This window comes from Euprymna scolopes, chromosome 33, assembly GCF_053919585.1.
Source record: "Euprymna scolopes isolate OS-2025 chromosome 33, ASM5391958v1, whole genome shotgun sequence".
Classification (NCBI taxonomy): domain Eukaryota; kingdom Metazoa; phylum Mollusca; class Cephalopoda; order Sepiida; family Sepiolidae; genus Euprymna; species Euprymna scolopes.
The window spans coordinates 49,112,423-49,137,405 of NC_136514.1; the positions used below are offsets into that span (position 1 = coordinate 49,112,423).

The 24,983-nt window shown below is 37.2% G+C and overlaps 1 protein-coding gene across 1 annotated transcript in view; it reads left to right on the forward strand.

Moving 5' to 3' along the window:
* LOC145258214 (NADPH-dependent 3-demethoxyubiquinone 3-hydroxylase, mitochondrial-like) overlaps positions 1 to 24,983 on the forward strand; it is a 53,842-nt gene that overhangs the window by 17,767 nt on the left and 11,092 nt on the right. The window contains exons 2-4 of the mRNA XM_080116156.1: positions 12,100 to 12,341; positions 14,291 to 14,405; positions 24,726 to 24,810. Coding sequence (XP_079972282.1) covers positions 12,108 to 12,341; positions 14,291 to 14,405; positions 24,726 to 24,810 — 434 coding nt within the window. The 5' untranslated portion in view covers positions 12,100 to 12,107. The remainder of the gene's footprint in view (positions 1 to 12,099; positions 12,342 to 14,290; positions 14,406 to 24,725; positions 24,811 to 24,983) is intronic.

A 24,983-nucleotide genomic window follows, 5' to 3' on the forward strand; every position in this document is an offset into this window, starting at 1 on the left:
CTGCATTGAATATTCGGTACTTTTATGAACCCGCGATTTCCACGAAGTTACTCGGGTGTATTTACTTTATGGATTTCGGTGATCGTCGCTATTTTTAACATGAGGAGGCGGGGGGTGTAACAATTTGTGTTTTTGTAATAAGACTCGCCCGGCCGTTTCCGGTTATTCCTGTCAGCTACCGAGCACACCCAAGTAGAAATCGCGGGTTCATAAATGCAGAAGTACCGTCATCTAATCCATCTAAACCGAGGCAATTTTAAATTTTTGTCCCAATCCAGAATACCCTTTTTAGGGAGCTGGATTTTTCCTCTCCCACATTAAAAACCCACTTTATGTCTACCTTTGCCCTCGTGGGGAGACAAGTGCATTCTTTTATATGTGCTAAGTTTGCTCACAAATAAATTTGATAAAGTACCAAGGTATTTTTTTTAATCACATTTTCACCCCAAACAAGACATAGTGCCACTTTGATGTAGTGGGCTACTATCAAGAACATAAGTTGCAGGGATACTATGTAGGGAGTTGAGCAGCAAGATGTCTGTTTACATGACACTTGAACTTCTGCATGTCTCCAAAGTCTAGCAGTTCTGGGGAAGAAACTATAAGAGTAGAAGGCTTTCTTACATCTAGGGATCTCTACTGAGAAGGGGTGGGACTTTGCTGCTTGTCAGGTTTGTTAGGTGTATTTACGTCGAGGAGGCACAAGGGCTTGTAGTTTGTCGGAGCATCCACCATGAAAAAATACTTGTAAAACCGGCAGAGGGATGCAGCATTTCATCAGTGGGATAGAGGTTGAAGCTTAGATGACAGTTCAGGACATATCAGGTTAGCAATTCTCTTTTGAACCCTGTCCAGAAGTGAGAGACTAGTAGCAGTTGCACCAGCCCAGATGTGACAACAATACTCCATATATGGGCGAATGGTGGCCTTGTAGAGGTACAGGATACTTTCAGGCGTAAGTAACTTTCTAGCACGGTAAAGAGAGCCCACCTTCTTCATAGCCGTCTTTGCAATGCTCTCAATGAATCTGTTCCAACTCATGTTCCTCGTGAACATTAAAGCCGTGGAGTTTGAACGAAGTACTTTCAGGTAATGTATCTTTAGCCATAGCTATTGGTGGTTGAGACGCTTTCTTGTAATTATTGAAGGAACGAAGCTTAGACTTGGCAGCATTAAATGTTACCATCCATTTTTAACCCCATTCCATTACAGATTGGAGGTCTTCCTTTAGTGTTTCCGCTATTACCTTGAATATGTGTTCATTTGTTTTCCCCTTATGCCTGTTATAGAGTGTGGTGTCGTCAGCAAGACTATTTTATCATCATTTATGAATATCAGAAATAATAAAGATCCAAGGATAGGCCGCTGAGGTACACCCACATTTATATGTACGACCATTGAGGACAATCTGGATTCTTTTCTTATTTAAGAAGGATTTAATTATGTTAAGTATTTGTCCAGTAATACCATAGGATTGGATTTTCATGAGAAGATTATTGTGCCATGCCTTGTCTAAAGCCTTAGATATATCTAGAGCTACTCCTCTGCCTTATTCAGTGCATGGTATACACTTTCAGAGATTACAGTTAGGATATTTGCAGTAGAATGGGCTTACCTAAATCCATATTGATGGTTGGACAGAAGTTTTGCAATTGTAAGATGGTGAACTAGAGCTTGATTAATTATGGACTCAAATATTTTGGCGAAAAGTGGGAGGAGGCTAATGGAGTGATAATTTAATGGGTCAGTTCTTTCGCGAGAATTCTTGTAAACTAGTACCACAGAAGCAGTTTTCCAACAGTCAGAGAAGCAAGATTCGTTAAAGCATTCGTTTAAAAGTTTGGAGAGCACTGGAGCAATTTCAGTGGAGCAATTTTTTAATAGTACAGCTGGAATGAGATCAGATCCATATGCTTTTGAAGTGTCTAGGTTTTTTATGATATCATAGAATTGAGAAAGTGTGATTTTCAGATCATCTAGTGTGGTGTCAGTCCACAAAGGAAAACCCAGGGAGGGAGTGGTTTTCTGGGTCCAAAGTGGAGTTTGAGGTAAACTGACGGGCAAGCATGTTAGCTTTCTCGGTTGTCATGCAAACAACCTCATGATTGTTGGATAGTGGGGGACTTGTTGATTGCCCATTATTTACTACACTGTTGTAGATTTTCCAGAAACAACGAGTTCCTAATTTCTGCGCTTCAATGTGTTTTCTGGTGGTTTCGCTGTATTCTCTCTTAGCTGTTGTTACTTCTTTTTTACTATTACTTCTTGTGCAGTTAACAAGGAGTACTACTTTTTAGCTAGGATTTCAAGTTAAATTCAATATTTATGGTATCTTTTATTCATTAAATTGTTTGGTGAAAGTATAGAGTAGTTAACAAAGTTCCCCTCCCATGTTAACAGTAACTTTCTAAAAAATAATGTTATTATTTCAATGCGGTCTGTAAACTGCACAAACCTTTTAAATAAAATCTCCATATTTTAATTGAGTAAAACTCTTCTGCTCAATTGCTGCCATTTGTTGTGTCTTTGAAAAGCTGCTAAGATCCATGCTGACAATTATTTCTGATATTCCTGAATGATCTCCCTTGATAAAATTGTGACCCAGATGAGTATATTTGCTGTTTGCCTCATTAAACATGCACTTTTTAAGGATTTTATTTCACACATTTTCACTTCAATGCCATCATAGTCTGGCAGTAAGTCCTCAGCCTATTAACCTCAAGAGTTCGGGTTCGAGCCTACCTATCTACCAAAACTTTTTTTCTTTTACACCTCCAAACACCCGGGTAACGCTGGGTACCCCCTGCTAGTCTATCTATCTATATAAAAGCGAAAATGTTTGTTTGTGTGTGTGTCTGTGTGTTTTCATGTATGTCCGCAAAAGGGTTTTTTCCTTGACCTTCTCGCGGGGGTCGCTACTTCTTAAAACTTTTTATATCATGTCTAAATGATAATATCTACGAGATAACAAGGTGGGTCGCATGTGTATTTAATTTGCCCGACTTTGAAAAGCTAAATATTCAACATTTTTCGATCGCCACGCCTGGATTCGGCTTTTTCGTATAATAAAACCAAAAAAAACTGCCCCGCAGTAAATAAAATACTGCCCTGCTGTCAAAGTTGACCTCATTAAGTCGTCAAGTACAGGCACGTGCCAATTCTTAATGCTTAAATAAATTCAAACATGTTTCCTCTACTACTTCTTGCTGGCCCAGTAGTTAGCATCGCACTTGTTTTTCACACTTTATTTTCCAACTCGCCTCAAGGCGTCGGGTTCAATTCTTCCTACTTACCCAACAAAACTTTTTTTTTTTACCCCACTCCCCCAATACAAACACTCAGGCAACGTCTTTTGTCTTGATTTACCCAAAAGCACACCTCAAAAGACCCCCTTCCCTCGACACAAATACCCGGGCAAGAAGTCTTTGCTTATTCTTTTGTTTTGATTTACCCAAAACCACACCGCGAAACACCCGGGCATCGCGAGATACCCTCACTAGTCTATATATATAAAAGCGAAAATGTATGTATGTATGTATGTTCGCTTTTTGTGTATGTCTGCAAAAGGCTTTTTTCGTCGGCCTTCTCTCTCGGCTCGCTTCTTCTTAAAACTTTTTATATCACATCTAAATTATAATATCTACGACTTAAGAACAAGGATCGCATGTGTATTTAATTTGCCCGACTTTCACGCGCTATATTTTCCAGATATTTTGATCGCTGCATGTTTCTTTCGCTTTTCAGTATAAAATAAGCAAAAACTGGCTTGCAGCCGTGTCATGTTTCATGGTCAAACATCACACGATTTAAGTATCTCGCTCCTGTCAATTTCATTTTATAAACGTTAAACTAAGATGCTTTTCATTCCTCTTTTCTAGTGGCTGACATGGTTAGGTCCCAGGGTTTTTTTTCATTTCGTTTCCACCTCCACGTCAAAGGTTCGGAGTTCAAGCCTACTTTCCTACTAAAACTTTTTTTTTTCTTTTACACCTCCAAACACCCGGCCAACGTTTTTTTTTTAAAGCAGGGTTGTTTTGATCCCCCCCCCCCCAACACACACACACACCTAAAAACACCCGGGCCATGCGGGTACCCCCCGCTAGTCTATAAATATAAAAGCGAAAATGTGTGTATGTATGTATGTTTGTTCGCTTTTTGCATATGTTTGTAAAAGGCTTTTTTTTCGAGAAGTGGTCGGTCGGCTCACGACTTCTTAAAACTTTTTATATCACATATAAATCATAATATCTACGAGTTAACAATGGAGGTCGCTTGTTTATTTAATTTGCTCGAATTTGAAAAGATAAATATTCAACATTTTTTGCTCTCCGCATTTGGATTAGGCTTTTTCGTATAATAAAAGCGACACTAATTCTGGCGGTATTTTTTTCCGGTTGCGATCGCCGGAAATGTCCGAAAGCAATCAGCTTTGATCAATGTGGAAATGTTTCTTATATCAGACAATTGCTATTCAATTTGGACAATTCCCTTGTTATGGGGAGCTTCCGCCCCCCCCAATATCTTGGAAAATAAGACTAAAATACTGTCCCGCAGTCAAAGTTGACCTCATTAAGTCATTAAAACATGAACCTGCCAATTCTAAATAGTTAAATAAATTCAAACGTGTTTCCGTTAGTATTTCGCGGTGGCCCAATGGTTAACGTCAACTTTGCCTCAAGGGTTCTGGTTCGATCCTCATACTTACCTACCAAAATTTTTTTTTATTTTACCCCCCTCCCCTGGAGTTTTGATTTACCCAAAACCACACACACCTCAAAACACCCGGGCATCGCCGGGTACCCCACGCTAGTCTATATATATAAAAGCGAAAATGTGTGTTTGTATGTATGTATGTGTGTTTGTATGTCTCGCAAAAACTTTCCACACGGATCATGGATTTTTGCCAGATCGGTATCATTTAAAACTTCCAATCTTCGCCCGACAAATATCAAAAAATTGGCCAAAAACGTTAATTTTTTCACCCTGAAATCAGCACTTTTCTACAGGATGTCGGCAAAAACCGTCCTCTCATGACTAGTTTGGTTCTACGCATGCACAAATGATGTTGTAACCTGATTTAGTTTAAAGATTTAAAAAACTGAGAGAATTTCAGTGACGTCGTCTTAGCTCAGTTGGTTAGAGCGCGGCCTTATTATCTAAAGGTTTTGGGTTCGAATTGTGGTGTGAGATGCCTTTTTTTTTTTTCGATTTTTTTAATTTTAATATTGAAACACGGTTATTTAAGCCATTTTTCACGTGTTTTTTTTTTTTTTTATTTTTCAGATTTTTTAACGTTTGTTTTTCTGTTTTTTTACTTCGCTTATTCTTAGGTTTTCAGTAACAACCCCCACCCCTCTGACCACTCACACCCAAAAACACCCGGGCAACACCGGGTACCCCCAGGGTTATTTAAGCCATTTGTCACGTGTTTTTTTTTTTTTTTTTGGTTTTTATTTTTCAGATTTTTTAAAGTTTTAACGTTCGTTTTTCTGTTTTCTTTTTTGTTTTTGTTTTTCTGATTTTTACATTTAATACGTTTGCCTTACGTTAGTTTTTTAGATTTTTTTTCGATTTTTTGGAGTTTTAACTTTTTTTTATATATTTAATTTTAATTAATATTTAAAAATATTTCTTCGCTTATTCTTATGTTTTGATTACCCCCCCCCCCCACACACACACACATACACACACCGCCCGAGCACACGCACCTCTAAACACCTGGGCAACACCGAGTACCCCCCTCTAGTCTATCTATATATATAAAAGCGAAAATGTGTGTGTGTATGTATGTATGTATGTTTGTGTGTCCGCTAAGAACTTTCGACAGACAGAACAAAAATTAACAAACTTGGTATCATATTGAAGCTCAATCCTTCACCCGAAAAATTGGCCAAAAACGTTAATTTTTTCACCTTGAAATCAACAATTTTCTACAGGGGTGGGTCAACAAAAACGGTCCTCTCATGACGAGATTGGTTCTACGCATGCGTCAGATGACCTGATTTAGTTTAAATAGTTGAAGAACTGACTAAATTTCATGTACGTCGTGTTAGCTCAGTTGGTTAGAGCGTTGGGTCATTATCTAAACGTTTTGGGTTCGAATCGTGGTGTGAGATGTCTTCTTTTTTTTTTTCGATTTTTTAAATTTAAATATTGAAGCAGGGTTATTTCAGCCATTTTTCATGTAATGTTCGTTTTTCTGTCTTTCTTTTTACTTTGCTTATTCTTAGGTTTCCATTAACACCCCCGACCGACCACACACACCCAAAAACACCCGGGTACTCACTGATTTTTTAAATTTTAATATCAAAACGGGCTTATTTAAGCTATTTTTCACATGTTTTTTTTTTTTTGGTCTTTAGTTTTAACGTTCGTTTTTCTGTTTTCTTTTTTGTTTTTTTGATTTTTACATTTAACATCGTTCGTTTGCCTTACGTTAGTTTTTTTTGTGTTTTTTTTTTCTATGTTTTGATTACCCACCGCCCGGGTACCCCCCGCTTTATTTTTCAGATAAGTTTTAACGTTCAGTTTTCGGTTTTCTTTTTTTACTTCGCTTATTCTTAGGTTTTCATTAACAACCACACACACCTCTAAACACTCGGGCAACGCCGAGTACCCTGCCGCTAAGCAAGGTTTTTAACGTTCGTTTTTCTGGTTTTTTTTACTTTGCTTATTCTTGGGTTTTCATTAACACTCCCAGCCCCGCCCGACCACACACACCGAAAAACACCCTGGCAACGCCGAATACCCCTCGCTAGTCTATATATATAAAAGCGAAAATGTGTGCATGTATGTATGTGTGTTTGTGTGTCTGCTAAAAACTTTTGACAGACACAACAAAAATTCACAAACTCTGTATCATATTGAAGCTCCATCCTTCACTCGAAAAATATCGAAAAATTGGCCAAAAACGTTAATTTTTTTCCCCCGAAATTGACAATTTTCGACGGGGGGGGGGGGTCAACAAAAACGGTCCTCTCGTGACAACGACCGGTTCTACGCATGCGTCAGATGACAGCATGACCTGATTTACTTTAAATAGTTTAAAAACTGAACAAATTTCATGTACGTCGCGTTAGGTCATTTAGTTAACGCGTTGGGTCATTATCTAAACGTTTTGGGTTTTAATCGTGGTCTGAAAAGTCTCTTTTTTTTTTCGATTTTTTAAAATTTAAATACTGAACCAGTGTTATTTAAGCCATTTTTCACGTAACAATCGTTTTTCTGTTGTTTTTTTTTACTTTGCTTATCCACCTCCGACCACACACCCAAAAACACCCGGGTCCCCACTGATTTTTTAAATTTTAATATCGAAACGGGCTTATTTAAGCCATTTTTCACGTGTTCGTTTTTCTGTTTTCATCGTTCGTTTGCCTTACATTAGTTTTTTTGTGTTTTTTTTTTGATGTTTTGATTACCCTCCCCACTTAAGTTTTAGCGGTCGGTCAGTTCACAACTTTTAAAATTTTACAACTTTTTATATCACATATAAATCGTAATATCTCACAGTTAACAAAGAAGCTCGCCTGTCTATTTAATTTGCTCGATTTCGGGAAGATAAATATTCAACATTTGTTGCTCGCCGCATGTGGGTTTTTACTATAACATCTTGGGGAAAAAAAATGCGTTCAGCAGTAAATGAAATACTATCCCGCAGTCAAACTTGACCTCATTAACTCATTAAAATGAGCACCTGCCAAATCCAAGTAATTAGATAAATTCAAACGTGTTTCCGTTAACATCTCACGGTGGAGCAATCCTTAATGTCGCACTTTTTTTTTCACACTTTAATTTACAACTTTGCCTCAAGGGTTCAGGTTCGATCCTCATACTTACCTACCAAAACATTTTTTTAACCCCCACCCCCGAAGTTTCCACACACACCTCCAAACACCCGGGCAATGCCGGGTACCCCTCGCTAGTATATATATATAAAAGCGAAAATGTGTGTGTGTGCACTTTTTGTGCATGTCCGGTAAAGGCTTTTTTCGAAGTGGTTCTCGGGTTGGTCCCTCATTCTTATAACTTTATATACTCTCTAAATTATAATATCTATGAGTTATGAAGAGAGGTCGCATCTATCTTTAATTTGGCCGACTTTTACATGCTATTTTTGAGATTTTTTTCACTTGCCGCATCTTTGTTTCGTTTTTCAGCATAAAAGCGAAACTGAATCTGGCACTCGTAACAGTGACATCCAGAAAAGCAATAAAGTTTGATCAATGGGGGGGAGCCCTTATATCAGACAATTGCTATCCATTGGGACACTCCCCTCTTTATAGGAAGCTGATTTTCCCCTCCCCAACATCTTGGAAAAACAAACAGCCAAAGTTGGGGAAAGAAAACAAAAAACAGCCTCGCAGCAAATGGTAACTGCGAGATATGTTTGACCTCGTTATCATTAAAATTGCACATTTAAGTTTTAATTGTTAAATTACTTTTCTGTTACTCTTCTGTGGTGGGCGAGTGGGTTACGTGTCAGAATTTTTTTCCGCTTTCACCTCAAGGTTCCGGGTTCAATCCTGCCTACCTACCAAAACTTTTTATTTTTACCAAACGGCGATTTTGGGCAGTTTTTTTTTTTTTTGTTTTCTCGATTTTTTAAAGAAGTTTAACATCGTTTTTTTTTTGTTTTTTTTTTGTGACCCCCCGGCTACTTAACATCATACCCCCCCCCAACACACACACCTCCAAACACCCGAGCAACGGCGGGTACCCTCGCTAATCTATAATATAATTCTCACCTGTCTGTCTAAATGTATGTATGTATGTATGCATGTTTCACAAAACTTTCGACAGAGGCAATGGATCCTGACGAAACCGATATAATTTTAAACCTCAATTCTTTTGACGACAAACATCGAAAAATTAGCTAAAAACATTAATTCCTTCACCCTCAACTGGGCACTTTTCTACAAGGAGGAGTAGCTTTTTTCACAGATATTTTCGCAAGTCATCCACTTTTTTCGATTGACTAGCCTTAATTTTGACGCTTTCCACTTCCGGTTTTGTGCTGGACACAATGGCAAAGACATCACCTTTTTTTTTTTTCATGTTTCTTTTCTCCTTCACAGTACGGGTTCGAGCCTGCCTACCTACTACCACTTTTTATTTTTTTTTGCTCAACACACACCTCCAAATACCTGAGCAATGCTAGGCATCCAGACTAGTTCCTTGTGAAAGCCAGTGTGGGTTAGCCATACCAAGGAAAGAGTTATGTCATCAGCAAATACATCCTCATTACCCAAATCTGGATGCGATGCAAAATCACCCCCCCTAAACCAAGGTCTTTTAAAGAGAAGACTTTGCTGGTTTGACCACGCTGCACACTGCAATCCAAGAAAGTTCACTCTTAAAGCAATAGTTCCAGGACCACTCCAAAGTTGGCCAAGATGCCTGAGAGCCCAGTTGAAGACATGATTAGTGACACACCATCAGAGCTGATTTTAAAAATAACTCCAGTCCACAGGTTTACGGTGTTCGCTGCTAGTCCTGGGACTGACTGCCCATCACTATCTTGGCTACTGTGGACACTGGGTTCTGCAGAAGAAGCTGGCTCAATCCATCCTTGGTGACTTGCTTCAAGTCAGGTCTAATACATTAATCTCAGATGTGATTGGATCTGGGAGGTAGGATTATTTACTAGTTGCAGAAGGTTGAGTGTTGAGTTTAGTAGAGTAGAATAGTTATTATGTGAAACATTTTGAGATATTTATTAATTGAAACCAGAAAGCCAACTGATATTAAATTCATGGAGAAATTTAGCTTATTTCTCTTTAATTCTTGGAAAATCTGACTTAAGTTATTTGATGCCATCGGATTGAATGCAGCATCTTCATAACAATAAATGAAATCTAATATATAAACGGCTATATGGCTGTCTGTCTCCATATTTTCAAACTCTATTTCCTCTGAAACTAAAAGTTGCAGACAAGGACTAGTTGCCTCAAATGATTGAATTTTTTATGGGCCATTCTTTTATGGGTCTTTAGCTGGTTAAAATAGTTTTTAAGGGGTCAAAATTGGAAATAAAATAATTAAACATTTTGTACATTCATCTTAGTTTATTTTTAATCGGTTTATATGCGTGTTACATTAGTACAGTAATAATGTCACCAGCTTTGAATGCTACGGTTTCGATTCTAGCTGATTGAACCTAAATACTTTTTTTTTACTTTGGAAATCACGACTATAATAATATATTCAAAATCTGGACAAATTAAAATATCATATTTAAGCCTATTTTACGCCTGGATGGAGCATAACAATAAATGAAATATGGAATATGTTTAATGATCACAAGGTGAGGAAAATATGAAGGTGAACTATGTCCGCACTTTGATTGTCTTACACTGAACACATGTGCTGTGGTTCTTCATTTTATTACTGACCATGTCAGGATTTTAGTATTGGCAGTCGCCAGGTGTGAAACAACAGTTTATAATTTATATCTATAATATAAATCTCACCTGTATGTTTAAATGTATGTATGTTTGGATGTCTGCCTAAAACTTTTGACAGAGGCGATGGATTTTCCTGAGATCTGTATTATTTTGAAGCTCGACCCTTCGGACGACAAATATCGAAAAATTGGCTAAAAAACATTAATTCCTTCACCCTCAACTTGGCACTTTTCTACAGGGAGGGGTCACTTGTTTCACCGATATTTTCGATTGAGTAGCCTTAATTTTTAAAGCTTCGCCACTTTTGGTTTTGCGATGGATGCAATGACAAGGACATTGTGTTTTTTTTTTTTTTCATGTTCTTTTCCTTCTTTGCGGTACAAGTTCGAGCCTGCCTACCTACTATCACTTTTTTTTTTTTTGCTCAACACACAACTCCAAACACCCAGGCAACGCTGGACACCCTGGCTAGTACATAATAAAAACAACACACAAATACACACATTATATGCAAGCAACTGTTAGACATGTTGTTAGGGTCCTGTCATTAATGTCTACATTTGAGCTAAACCTTCTCTCTCTCATGTTCAGGATCCCTGCTCAGACTAACTCTATCGTACAGGCATTCTTCGTTTCTTGCCAGAAGTATTCTCTTTATCGGGATCATTCATTGCTATGCTCAGTTGCTGGTCTATTCTCAAAGATCAGTGTTCACCAAATATATTCATTTTACTCCGAAAATCTCTCCCCTCAGCTTATCGCCAGATATCAGCACATCCGTTTCTCTCTCACCTCATATTTGCCATTGCTATCTGTTCACCAATTGCTATGGCGTCACTGATCTGTAGAGTTCAACAGCTCAGTCGGTCCTTTGTCATTAATTTCCTAGCTAATCACTTCTAGTGATCCTAGTTCTGCGGATGGAGGTATCTTCAACAACAGAAAACTTTATATGGCTTATTAATAACATGCCACATAAAAAATTGTCCTGATGAAGACTTATGGGTGGAAAATCTGAATTTTAAATAAATAAATGTTTTTTTTTCTTTACTTGGGAGTCACCATTTATCAAGACCTGAAGGCTACTTGAGGATAAAGGTTAATGAATGTAAGGTGGTAGTGTAGTAATCATTAATGGTGTAAACTGGGTGGAATTTGATTATTTATGGGGACGGCTCAACAAGAACTTGTTTACATCGAATTTGAAGGCTACCATGTTGTATATAACTAGAAAGCAGGTTAGTGGAGCAGTGTTCCACAGGCGGCCAATTCTAGGAAAGAAGATTTGTTCATGGAATCTGCGTTTAGATTTAGGCATAAATAGAGAGTGGGGGAAATCATATATAGTGTGTTTTTTGTGAAAGTTTGGCAAGGGAGTTCAGTTGAGCACTTGTCATAGAGCAGAGACAGGCTCGCAATGTCTCTTCTGTGGGAAAGAGGTTGCAGGGAAGAGAAAAGGGCATCATTAGTTTATTTAAAAAAAGAAATCTGCGTTCTGATTGGTCTCTTAACTCTTTTTTTTTTTTTTATATTTCTTCAGTTACGATGCTTCCAAATCAGTGGACATACTTATAAAACTTAATTTTTATATTTGAACCACAAAGGAAGTATGTGCTCTCCAGAGTGCCATTTTAATTGATTTTATTTTTATCTTTTTTTTTTTTTTTTTAACAAGTTTTATTTTTACTATTAACAGAATCCATCATGGCTTCCTTGCATAAAATTGTGTCCTACCAGAAGCTACCTCTCAAGAATCTTTTGGAGAGTAATGCCTGTTTGATGCAGAGATGTTTGAGTACCAAGGCTGCTGCAGCTCGAAATAGAGCAATGTTGGATCGGATAATCCGTGTCGACCATGCTGGGGAACTCGGAGCCGATCGAATCTATGCTGGCCAGTATGCGGTACTAAAGAAGACGAGTGAAGGACCACTCATAAAGGTAAACGTTGACTTTTAATATCATTATTTATATCATTATCATCATTAATATCATCATCATCATCATTAACATCCGTTTTGGTGTAAATGTTGAAAGGAGTAACAAGAAGACTTGGAAACAATGAAATGAATAATATATTAACAGAAATACAGACAAATATGTTAGTTGAGTGGGAAGTTCGTTCAACTGAAGGGCAAGTAATGTTACAGCTCTCCCTCTCAGTTTTTGGTCCAGACTGACTGGAAAACAGCTTTCTTGCTGGAAATGACGTTGGGAACAGTCCATTGTCAGAATCTGTAGAGGTGCCACGCCAACATTATCATCATCATCATTATTATTTTTATTATTATTGATTTATTTTTGTAATTCCTTTTTGACCCAAACAAGGCATGTTGTCACCTGGAAAGTAATTGGGGTCATGTCTAATAGGAGACTGAAGAGTTGATGCCTGTTCACACTATATTTAAACTTCAGCAGGTTGGTACAGTCAGGGAAGCAGGAAACAGGGAGGGAGTTCTGAAGTCTAGCAGTCCGAGGGAAGAAACTATTAGAGTAGAAGGCTTTCTGACGCCTAGGGACCTTAACAGTGAGAGGGTGAGATTTTGCTGTTTGTCGACTAGTCGGAAATAGGTATGTTGAAGGGACGCAATTACTATGAGTTCATCAGAGAACATTCCAATAAAGTACTTGTAAAACAGGCACAGGGATGCAACATTGCGGCGATGGAACAGAAGATGAGTGAAGGACAACATATAATGGTAAACTTTGACATTTACTATCAGCATCATCATCATCATCATCATCATCATCATCCTCTCTGAGCTGACCAGGGATGTGAGTTCTTCACTTTTTAGTCATCCTGAAAAAGCAGAATTTTTTTTTTTGCTAGAGGTTTATTGCTTTTTAGACTTAATTTTATTTCTTTTTTTAGTTCCCTGATGCTATCAATTTAGGCTGTCCGAAGATACTGGCTTTCTAAACCTAAAATGCACCAAACATTGATGTTATGACATTTTTTTCATTTCCATTTGCAAAACTCAATCATATTCTACAAAGTTAAAAACAAAACCAACAACTTTCCTCTACAAAACAACTAAACCAAACTCCAGGGATAAATATTTGAAGATATAAAGAACTTAAAGCAGACAATTTTTTTCTAAAATTACTGGATTCAGCATTAAGTAACCCGAAAAGGGTTCATGTACAGTAAAACAAAACAATCAAACTTAATTGAATCAACATGATTCCGTACGCATTTGTTCAGGTGACATTAATCAATGCAGTTGCTTAATTATTTTAATTTGTTTTGTTTTCATTTCATATTAATTTATCCAGCCTTAATAAAGTTCAAAACTGGTTTCGAAACAAACATAGTAAATGATACTCTTTTCTTTTCCCTGCAACCTCTTTCCCACAGAACAAACGTTCTAAGCGTGTCTCTGCTCTATCATTATTTTTATGGCATGTGCTCGACTGAACTCTAATCTATGGCCCCCCCCTTGCCAAACTTTCACAAAAAGCACTCGAATAGTTACAACCACCATATACGATTTCCACCGTCTCTATTTATGCCTAAATCTAAACGCAGATTCTATGAACAACACTTCTTTTCCAGAACTGCGCCTGTTCCCAGTTGAATACAACATGGTAGCCTTCAAATCCAATGTAAACAAATTCTTATTGAGCCATCCCCATAAATAATCTAAATTCTACCCAATTTACACCATTAACGATTACTAAACTACCACCGTACACTCATTAATCCTTATCCTCACATGGCCTTTGACCCTTGATAAGTGGCGACTCTTAAGTAAAAAAAAAAAAAAAGCTTTATCTTAATTACAAGTTGTTTTGTTTTAATTTTAAGTTGAAGTTTTTTAATTTGCTTGTTAAGAAAAACATTAAAAGTGACCTCCCTTTGAAATTAATATATTTTTTTTATCTTTCAGGAAATGTGGGAGGAAGAGAAACGACATAAAGAAACCTTTGAAAGATTGATGGTTGAACACCGAAGTCGCCCAACTGCCCTGCTTCCGATTTGGAATGTAGCTGGTTTTGTTCTAGGTATGCAAAAATGTCTTCATTTATCAGAACACCCTGTTAGAATTATATTTCTGCCAGGAAGCCATTTTTGCGCAGAAACACTAGCAAATTTTGGCATGCTTACAAACTGTGAACCAAGTGAAATTTAGACATCCAACTTCTGTTGACCTCTGAAATGAGCAGATTTAGCCTGACACCATATAACACATAACTCAAATGTGACCTGTAATTAAAACATACTTACCAAAAACGTAAATTAAATATAGACACATTTTCCAATTAATTTTGTTTAAAAAAAACCGAAGAAATCCAGAAATGTAAATTAAACTTAGAAACATTTTCAAATTAATTTTGTTTAAAAAAATCAAAAAATCCAAAACAGATTTTTTATTGTTATGGTGCTACTCTAAAATTCCGTCCAAATTCCCGAATTCGACAGAAACATTTCTGAATTTGACAAGATACACCTGAAGAAGGTTGGAGGTTACATCAACTGAAACGTAAAATCACACTCAAGATGAAAACAGTAGTCTGATGAATCTAAAAAAATATGAATAACCGATCCTCATCTAAAAAATTCAGAAACTTCAGATTTTTTATTTCTTACAATTTGAGTGACAATAAGTCTCCCCAAGATTCCAGTACTCTTTTCACTTATCCAGTGGAGGTCTAGTTAGTGCTTTTCCTCCTCGATCCTTCTATTTTCCTTGACCCTGCACACTTCTTTTGGGTAATATCAGTCAAGGTTAACCTCCTTTCCTGTTTTTAATGTTTTATATTTTTTTTTTTGGTACTTATATAGTTTAATCAGGACATTAAAAAATGGAAATATTGAAAAAAAAATTATATTGTACATACCCGTTATGGAATAAAGTTCTCCAAAAAAAATTTCACTTAATTTGATCAAGTATATATATATATATTTTTTTTTTTTTCAGAGGAAAATCAAATTTTAATGAGATCAATGGTATCATCGCCATTTGCCTATTTACAGATACGAGGTGGGGGTGCCTTGGACAAAAAATTGATTGACAAAATGAAAAAAGGATTAAAAAGGGACATATAAACTCTTTAAAATAAGTGAAAAAAAAAAACCCTAAAATATTTATCTAATTATTTTTTCTGCCCATGTTTCAAAATAATCTCGTAAAATTTTGACAAACTTTAAGCTGTGTTGGAGTTATTTTCCCTGGCGCTCCCTCCAAGTGGACACTATCCGATCAATCTCATTAAAATTTGATTTTCCTCTGTAAGAAAGAACTACTTAATCAAAGTGAGTAATTTTGTTTTTGTATGAAAACTTTATTCCATAATGAATACGTATAATATAATTTTTTTTAATATTTTCATTTTTTAATGTCTTGATTAAACTGTGCAAGTACCATTCTTTTTTTTGGGGGGGGGGCTGTTTGAGATTTCTTGCAGCTTCAGTTCCCTTGAGTTAATGTAGTGTTCTGTCTATCTGTTTGTTTTATTTGTTTGCAGATTCCATGTGTCTGGCTAGTGTCTGTAGTTTATATGGGTTAGTTTCCACGTTCAAAGTTTTTTCTTAAGGTTCCAGTTATTTTCATTATTACCACAGTCTTCTATTGATTCCAATTTCTCCTTGTCTTTTTTCCAGTTTTTCTGGGACCGTTTCTAATGCTTTTATTATCATTATTATTTACTCACAAGGAATAGTCACACAGACCATCATCAAAGTGTGGTGTTCTCTGGAGTCTGAGTGACAACAAGTCTCCCCAGATTTCCAGTAATCTCCTCCTCTTTTGATAACCTTTGCAGATGAATTTTCATTATCACAACAGCCGTTTATCATTGATTTCTTGTTGGCAACGGTCATTGGTCTTAATTGGAATTTGGGTGGCAATAAGCCTCCCCAAGGTCCCAGCCCTCTTCGCACTCATCCAGTAACGGTCTGGCTAGTGCTTTCTCTCCTCAGTCTTTGCAACCTCCTCAACTCTTTTGTATAGTGCCTGTTAATGCCAATCTCCTTTTTTCTGTTTTGATGTGGGTGAGTGGGTGGCAGGTTAACTTACTGTTGTGGTGGCAACCACTTATTTGCATATGCGAATAACATAACACTATAAATGGCAAGCCTAGGTTGGCCTTGGTGTGTCTTACTCAAATGCCACCGGAAGTGACGCCGAAGAGCGTACATGTCCTCCCACCAAGACTCTCTCACTCGACACCGTCATTTGTACATATTGTAAATATACCTTTTCTTTAATACACTTATTATTGCGTTATCTTGTTGTTTGCATCTTCATTGTATTTCCTTACTAATTATTGTTCAACCTTGCAACCACAACAGTTGGCGACGAGATATGAAGCGTCAAATATAACAGTTTGACGAAGAACTATTTAAAAAAAAAAAGAAAGAAAGTTCAACGCAAAGGTTGACCATTTTTTAAGGAATGCAAAGTGTTGACGAGCAAACGGATTTTACGCTAAAGAGAAGTTTCAACTCAAGTGAAAAAAAAAAACTCTAACGTGGCAAAAGCGACAATTTACGCCGTTTTCTGGGAATCCGACTTGCAAACGAATGTAAAAGTGAATTTTTGTTTTGTCGCTACACGACAAATCTTACTAAAGGACCAACTTGCAAACGAAAAGCGAACTTTGTTCTGTCGCAAAAACGACAGGTCAGACCCGTATTACGAAAAGCAAGGAAGTAACCTACGAAAAAAGTTCACCAGTGGATTCTAATTACTGTTCTCCGTAAACAAAACAACAACTAAAGGACTTTTTAATTAATGTTTTGGTTGACGTCGGTACTAAAAGGAAATACCACAGCTAAAACTAAAATTCAAGGAAAGGATTTTTTTCTTGAAGTTGTCACTGAATAACGGATAATACAGTAAAACGTCACGGAAAAGGTAATCTCAATTTAAGAGGTATTTTAATTACTAAAATACTAGAGAAAAAAAAAAAATCAAAGAAATAAATGTACTGCATACATTTATTCAATTGTGACTTGATTAAAAAAAAAAAAAAAAAAACCAAGCTTTTATTTTGTGGAAAGAGTTACTTATTAGGAAGTGCCTAAAAACGGAAAGTCAATCCCATTTCGTGATTCCAGATAAACCTGTTTTATTTTTTTTTTGCAGCGTGACTCGCAAAAAGAGTATATTATTGCAAGCAGCGATATTATTATTGAAAACAGGAGCTTACAGCAATTTGCTTTTTTGTTGTAACCCAAACTGGTGTATATTGTACATGGTACAATATTTTTTTTTAACTACACACTAAAAAAACAAAAAACAAAAAAAAACATGGAAGACTTATCAAAAATGTTCATGCAGTTTTTACAAGCACAGGCTGAGCGGGATGAACGCAGACAAGCTACACAAAACGAGCTTTTGCAAACACAAATACAGGCACAGGCTGACCGCGAGGAAAAGAGAGAGGACAGATTATTGAAATGGCAGCAGGAACAAGAAGAAAAGCAGAAAATGGCACAATTAAAGCAGAAAAAACTGCAATTGGAACAGGAAGAAAGGCATAAGAAACTACAATTGGAATATGAAGAAAGACAAGATGAACGTTTTGCTAAAACACTGGAACTACTAAAGAGTAATCGAGAAAATGTCGATAGTGTTAATTTCTCCCATACAACTATTTTTAATAGCATGGACACATTTCATTATGTGCCTGAGGAAGAGAAGAAATTTGAAGCATACTACACAAGATACGAGGATGTTTTTCAACTGGAGTGTAAAAATTGGCCAAATAGTCAGAAAGTGAGCCTCTTACTCAGAAAATTGGGTACATCAGAACACAGCAAATTCGTAGATTACATATTACCTAAAAAAACTGCGGAAGTAGAGTTCATGGAAGCTGTAAAATTACTAAAAGAATTATTTAATCCAAATATATCTCTTTTTCATAAAAGATGGCTGTGCATGAATCTAAGAAAGATGGACAACCAAGATTATTTGACATACACATCAGTTGTCAATAAAAACTGCGATAATTTTAAGCTTGCAGAACTAACGGTAGAAGATTTTAAATGTCTAATCTTCGCTCAAGGGTTAGTTTCCATGAAAAATGCAGAAATACGCAGACGAGTGTTGTCTAAGCTGGAATCTGAGCAAGATTTAACCCTCCAGAAACTAGCAGAGGACTGTGAAAGGGCCATTACACTAAAAAAGGATTAAAAAAATATAGAAGAATCCGGAGTGGCATATGTAAGAAAAGTTAGAAAACCATGCGCACCAACCAAGAACTTTACAAAGAAAAGCAATGGAACGGGATATTCCAAAGATAATAACCATAAATATAGTACAGAATATAACAAGCCTCTTCCTAGATATAACTGTAAGAGATGTGCAGAAAAGCATTGGGAATCAGATTGTCTTTATAAGAAGAAAAAATGCTATATTTGTAAGAAGGTGGGACACAAAAGCGATTGCTGCAGATATAAAGATTACACCAGAAAGAGAGTACAGCAAACAAAATCAAATACAAAATTAGACAAAGATCGGCGAAAATACGTAAAAGTGGAAATATTTAAAACATCAATAAAGTTACAACTTGACTCCGGCTCCGATGTTTCTATAATAAACCTGAATATGTGGAAAAAGTTGGGAAAACCGGCCATGATGAAAACTAGTAAAGCAGCCCGGACAGTAACTGGTGGTGGTATAAAATTTGAAGAAGTTGTCCTCCCGATAAAATTGAAAGGGATTTCGAAGAAATTAAAAATATTCGTACTAAAAAATAGTGAAAATCTGTTTGGAATAGATTTAATTGAGAAATTCGGACTATGGGATAAGCCAATCAATACATTCTGTAAAAAATTAGAATGTTCTTCTCCAACAACAGTAAATATAAAAGACGATTTAAAAGAATTATTTCCTGAGGCATTCACGACTAACTTATGTTGCTGCAATAAATTCAAGGCCTCGTTTGAACTTAAAGAAAACGCCAGCCCAATTTTTAAAAAAAAGCGAAATGTTCCGTTCGCTGGGTTGGAAAAGATTGATAAAGAATTAAATAGATTGGAACAGACGGAAATTCTATCAAAAATAGAACACAGCGAGTGGGCAGCCCCCACCGTATACGTAAAGAAAAAGAATGACGAAGTTAGAGTGTGTGCAGACTTTTCGACCGGGGTCAACTCCCTATTAAAAGATCACCATTACCCCCTACCAAGCCCAGAGGAAATATTCACGAAGTTGAATGGGGGTAATATCTTCTCCAAGATAAACTTGAGCGACGCGTATTTGCAAATACCGGTCGAGGAGAATTGCTCAAAAATACTATGCATCAATACGCATAAGGGATTATACAAATACAACCGATTGCCTTTTGGCATCAAAGTAGCGCCTGCCATCTTTCAGCAAGCGATGGACACCATGCTAAGTGGTATTGAGTGCGCATGTGCATACCTGGACGACATTGTTGTCAGGAGCAAATCCCTAGAAGAACATAAGGAACATTTGAAACAAGTATTTACTCAAATACAAGAATTCGGTTTTAAAGTAAAAGAAAGTAAATGTGACTTTTGTATGAGCGAGATTAAGTATTTTGGACACATAATAAACAAACATGGGCGATGTCCAGACCCAGACAGATCTGCGGCAATAAAAAATATGCCAGCACCCGATAATGTAACAACCTTGCAGAGTTTCTTAGGACTCGCAAATTATTACCAATCTTTTATTGAAGGAATGCATAACTTGCGAGCCCCCTTAAATAATCTGCTTAAAAAGGATACACCGTGGAACTGGACGCAAGAATGTCAAACCGCTTTTGACAAAATAAAGAGCGCACTAACATCCGAATTATTCTTAACGCACTTTGACACAAACTTAAAAATAGTCGTCGCTAGTGACGCTAGCTCCTACGGCTTAGGAGCATGCATTCAACATATTATGCCGGATGGGTCTAGAAAACCAATAGCGCACGCTTCGAGAATGCTGATACCAGCCGAAAGGGCATATTCACAAATTGAAAAAGAAGCGTTGAGCATAATCTTTGCCGTGACTAAATTTCACCGATATTTATATGGTAGACAATTCATACTTGAAACCGACCATAAACCGTTAGTCACGATCTATGGATCAAAAAAAGGATTGCCGGTATACACCGCAAATAGATTGCTGCGCTGGGGTACAATACTACTTAATTACGATTTCCAGCTACAACATCTAGCATCAAAAAAGATTTGCCATGCGGATGGACTGTCAAGACTGATACCACAGAAACACAATCTGGAAGAATCAGTCATTGCAGCAATTCAGACAAATGTTGAAGTAAAAAATATGGTAGCAAACATCATTAAGGAACTACCCGTAACTTTGTCGGACATTAAAAGGGAAGCCGAGAAAGACGAATATATAAAGGACATAAAAGAGAAAATTATAACGGACACAAAGGTGCAGGAAGTTTTCTCCATATGTGACAATGTGTTACTGTACAGCGAGAGAGTGGTAATACCCAAAACATTGCAGAATAGGATGTTAAGAGATTTCCACACAGGACATCCGGGGATAAATCGAATGAAGTCGTTAATGAGAAGCTACGTGTACTGGCGTAACATGGACACTGACATGGCGACAACAATTGATAAATGTAAAGGATGCCAGTTAGCGGCAAAATCTCCACCTATAGTACACAAACCTTGGCCGAAAACCGACCAACCATGGTCGAGAATCCACATGGACTTCGCTGGTCCAGTAGGTGAAAACTATTATTTAATTGTAGTGGATAGTTTCACAAAATGGCCGGAGGTAATGCGTTGCAGGAATCCAACAACGAACAACTCAATAGGGTTCCTACACGAGTTGTTTGCAAGATTCGGTGTACCAGACACACTAGTCACTGACAACGGAACGCAGTTCACATCCACAGAGTTTAAGGAATTTTGCGACACGTTCCGAGTGAAGCACATCACGACTCCGCCGTATCATCCAAGGTCGAACGGCCTCGCGGAAAGGTTCGTGGACACGCTAAAACGAGCATTAAAGAAATCCATTGGAACACCAACAGAAAAAGCTTTACTGGGAATGTGGAGTAGTGGATAAACGCATTGGTGATTGTACATACATGATTAAAGGTCCACAGAATATACATAAAAGGCACCTAAATCAGATAAAAAAACGTCATATCCAAGATGATGATGATACGACAACAGTCGAAGAGGAGGACACGATAGATATCATATACGAATCTTTTAATTTGGAACCGCCTCAAAATGCACCTGAGCCCCGAAGATCAGGTAGGAAAAGAAAAGTGAATGAACCATTAATGGTAAACCCAAAAAGAAAAAGATGTTGAAATCTGTGTGACTTCAAATCTTGGGAGGGGGGGTGTTGTGGTGGCAACTACTTATTTGCATATGCGAATAACATAACACTATAAATGGCAAGCCTAGGTTGGCCTTGGTGTGTCTTACTCAAATGTCACCGGAAGTGACGCCGAAGAGCGTACATGTCCTCCCACCAAGACTCTCTGACTCGACACCGTCATTTGTACATATTGTAAATATACCTTTTCTTTAATACACTTATTATTGCGTTATCTTGTTGTTTGCGTCTTCATTGTATTTCCTTACTAATTATTGTTCAACCTTGCAACCACAACACTTACAAAAAAAGTTTCAGTTTTCTTGCTTCCATGTGGTGTTTCTTTGTGTTTTACATCTGTAGCAGTTTCTCTATGTCCGGCTTGTGCATGTGGCTCAGTCTCCGCATTCAAGTGTTTCCCATAATATTTCAGCCGTTTTCATTATTGTTATCCATTGTATCTTCTCAGCCATCCCTCTGATTCCAGTCTCCCATTCTTTTTTCAAAGTTTTTTGGTATTGTTCCTAGTCCTCTTATTATTATTATTATTATTATTATTATTATTATTATTATTATTATTATTATTATCTTGCTTTTTTCAAGGTAGATAAGAACATAAACTTGAATTTATAAGACCATAAAATCCAACCTTGATCGCTCTTCGAGGGCCATGGCACAGTAGATACAGGCGTTGAATCTCTACAGTTTCAGGTGAGCATTATCTGAAAATAGTAGTTTCAATCGTATCCAAAGTAGGCCAGAGGATTAGTTGGCTAAAACGTGGTCAGACAACAACAACAACAGAAGACAATAATTACTGGATACGGTTACAAGGCTCAGCATTTTTATCCTGTTGTGGTTAATCACCTGAAGAAAGCCAGAGGATGAGTTGGCCAATACAAGGTGAAGCAACAACTATGAAGATGAGGATAACGGTCCACAAAATAATGAATACATTAATTATGAAGCCTCATCTCAAAGGATTCAAAAAAATAAAAATAATATATTATCAATTACTGTTTGAAAATAACTTTTATCTTGAAAAATTAAAGATATAAAAATGTTTTGCTATAAAGTTTCGTTTTTCTCTATTTTTCATTTACAAAACTCTGTTTATGTTTCTAGTTAGCACTTGCTAACTGGTGACCCTTCTATTCTCTCAATGTTTCATTTATTTCCATTTTTATATGCATGCACGTCTGTATATATCCTTCATTTTCTTTCTTCACTATAACTTTTATACCCAATTTATATTAATTGTTAGTGTGATTCTTGGCAATTCCTAAAGACGCTATCGTTGTCCAAAATGGTCTTATCAAAGCCAGTGACCATGCCACATCATTGCCAAATAGGAATATCTGAGTTTTGTAAGCGTATCCTGTGTAGTTTTAGGATTAGCCCAAACACACAAAATCCGATTTTCAAGATAACTTGCAAAAATGGCATTGCTTTTAAACTTCCCACGAAAGCAAATTAGACACAAGGTTGTTTTTAATGTGTGTGTGTGGAGGGGGAGGGACCAGCTCCACTCTGGCAGTATCCAAATAAATTGTAATTGTCTCAGTATGAAAGGTTTCCCTTACATTGACCAAGGAGCAATTACAGAACAGATACTACCCGGTCCGAAGGCCAGGCGGTTGCGTTCCAATAATTTCGCTTTATTTATATGAAAAAGGCAAACAAACATTGGAGACGACGGCATGATGGGAATTTTGTTTAACTTGATCAAAAAAAACGATGTCCGTTCACGAATCTGAGATATTATGATCCGGAAAGCATGCAAAAACTTCTCGCGGAATCTAACCGATGCAAGAAGCCTTTCGTGAGCATACACAAACGCTTGCGCCTATTTTGGCCTTTATATAATAGACTAGCATGGATGGCCGGCATTTCCCGGGTGTTTGTAGGTGTGTGTATTGGGGGGGGGGTAGATCAAAAAACAAAAACCCTGGTGTTTGGAGGTGTAAAAGAAAAAAAAAAGTTTTGGTAGGAAGGTAGGCTTGAACCCGAAGCGTTGACGTGAAGGTGGAAAAGAAAAGGAAAAAAAAAAACGTGAAATTTAACCCACTCGGCCACAAGGGGAGAGGAAGTGAAAACTGTTTTAATTTAAGGCTCATAAAGTTGACATGTGCGCGAATTAAATGATAATGAGATCAAACATATTCAGCAGTTAAGTTTTGCTGCGAGGCAGTTTTTCTTCCCCCAACTTTGGCTGTTTGTTTACCCAAGATATAAAATGGGGGTGTCCATTTGAAAAGCAATTGTCTGATATGACGGTTTTTGCCACATTGATCAAAGACGATTTGCTTTGTGGACGTCCCTGCCACGAATGCCAGGGAATTGATGGTGCAGATTCAGTTTCGCTTTTTATAGTAAAAAGCGAAACGAAGACGCAGCGATTGAAAAAAAAAATCTCGAAAATAGCATATAAATGTCGAGCAAATTAAAGATAGATGCGACCTCCATTCGTAACTCATAGATATTATGATTTAGACAGTATGTAAAAAGTTTTAAGGAGTGACCCGACAGAGCGCGCCCCCGCCCCAAAAGCCTTTGCCAGACATACACAAAAAGTGCACACACACACATTTTGCCTTTTATATAAACAGATGAGTTAATACACCTTCTACATAAGTAAGCTTTCTGATGTGCTCAAGGCACAGCTTTTTTTTTGTTTTATGGAGTTACCGCTTATCAAGGCCTGAAGGTCACTTGAGGATAAGGGTTAATAAGTGTACAGTGGTCACTGGGACAACAGCGTAGTCATCAAGTAATCATTAATGGTGAAAATTGGGTATAACTTGATTATTTAAGAGGACGGCTAAAAATGACCATATTGTAGTCAGGTGGAAAGTAGGCCAGTGGGTCAGAGTTCCATATGCAGGCAGTTTTAGGAAAGAAGCTTTTTTCATGGAATCTGCGTTTAGATTCAGGCAAAGATTGAGAGTGGAGAAAATTGTTGTTAGTGGTTGTAGCTAGTCGAGTGTTTTTGTCCTGCTGAAATATGAGGCGTTCGTTGTATGCTGTCTTTTCCCCTTCTTTTTGTCTCTAGGTGCTGGGACTGCTTTATTGGGCAAAGAGGCCGCAATGGCTTGTACTGTAGCCGTTGAAGATGTTATCGGAGACCATTACAATTCGTAAGTATTTTAATGTATCAATTTGATGCTTGTTGTTTAAATAAATCATACCAGATCAGGCTGTCTGAAGATATTGGCTTCCTGAGATGAAATGCACCTAGCATTGATGCTTTTTGTTTTTCTACTTCCTTTGCAAAACTTAATTATGTTCTGCAAAACCGAAAACAAAAACA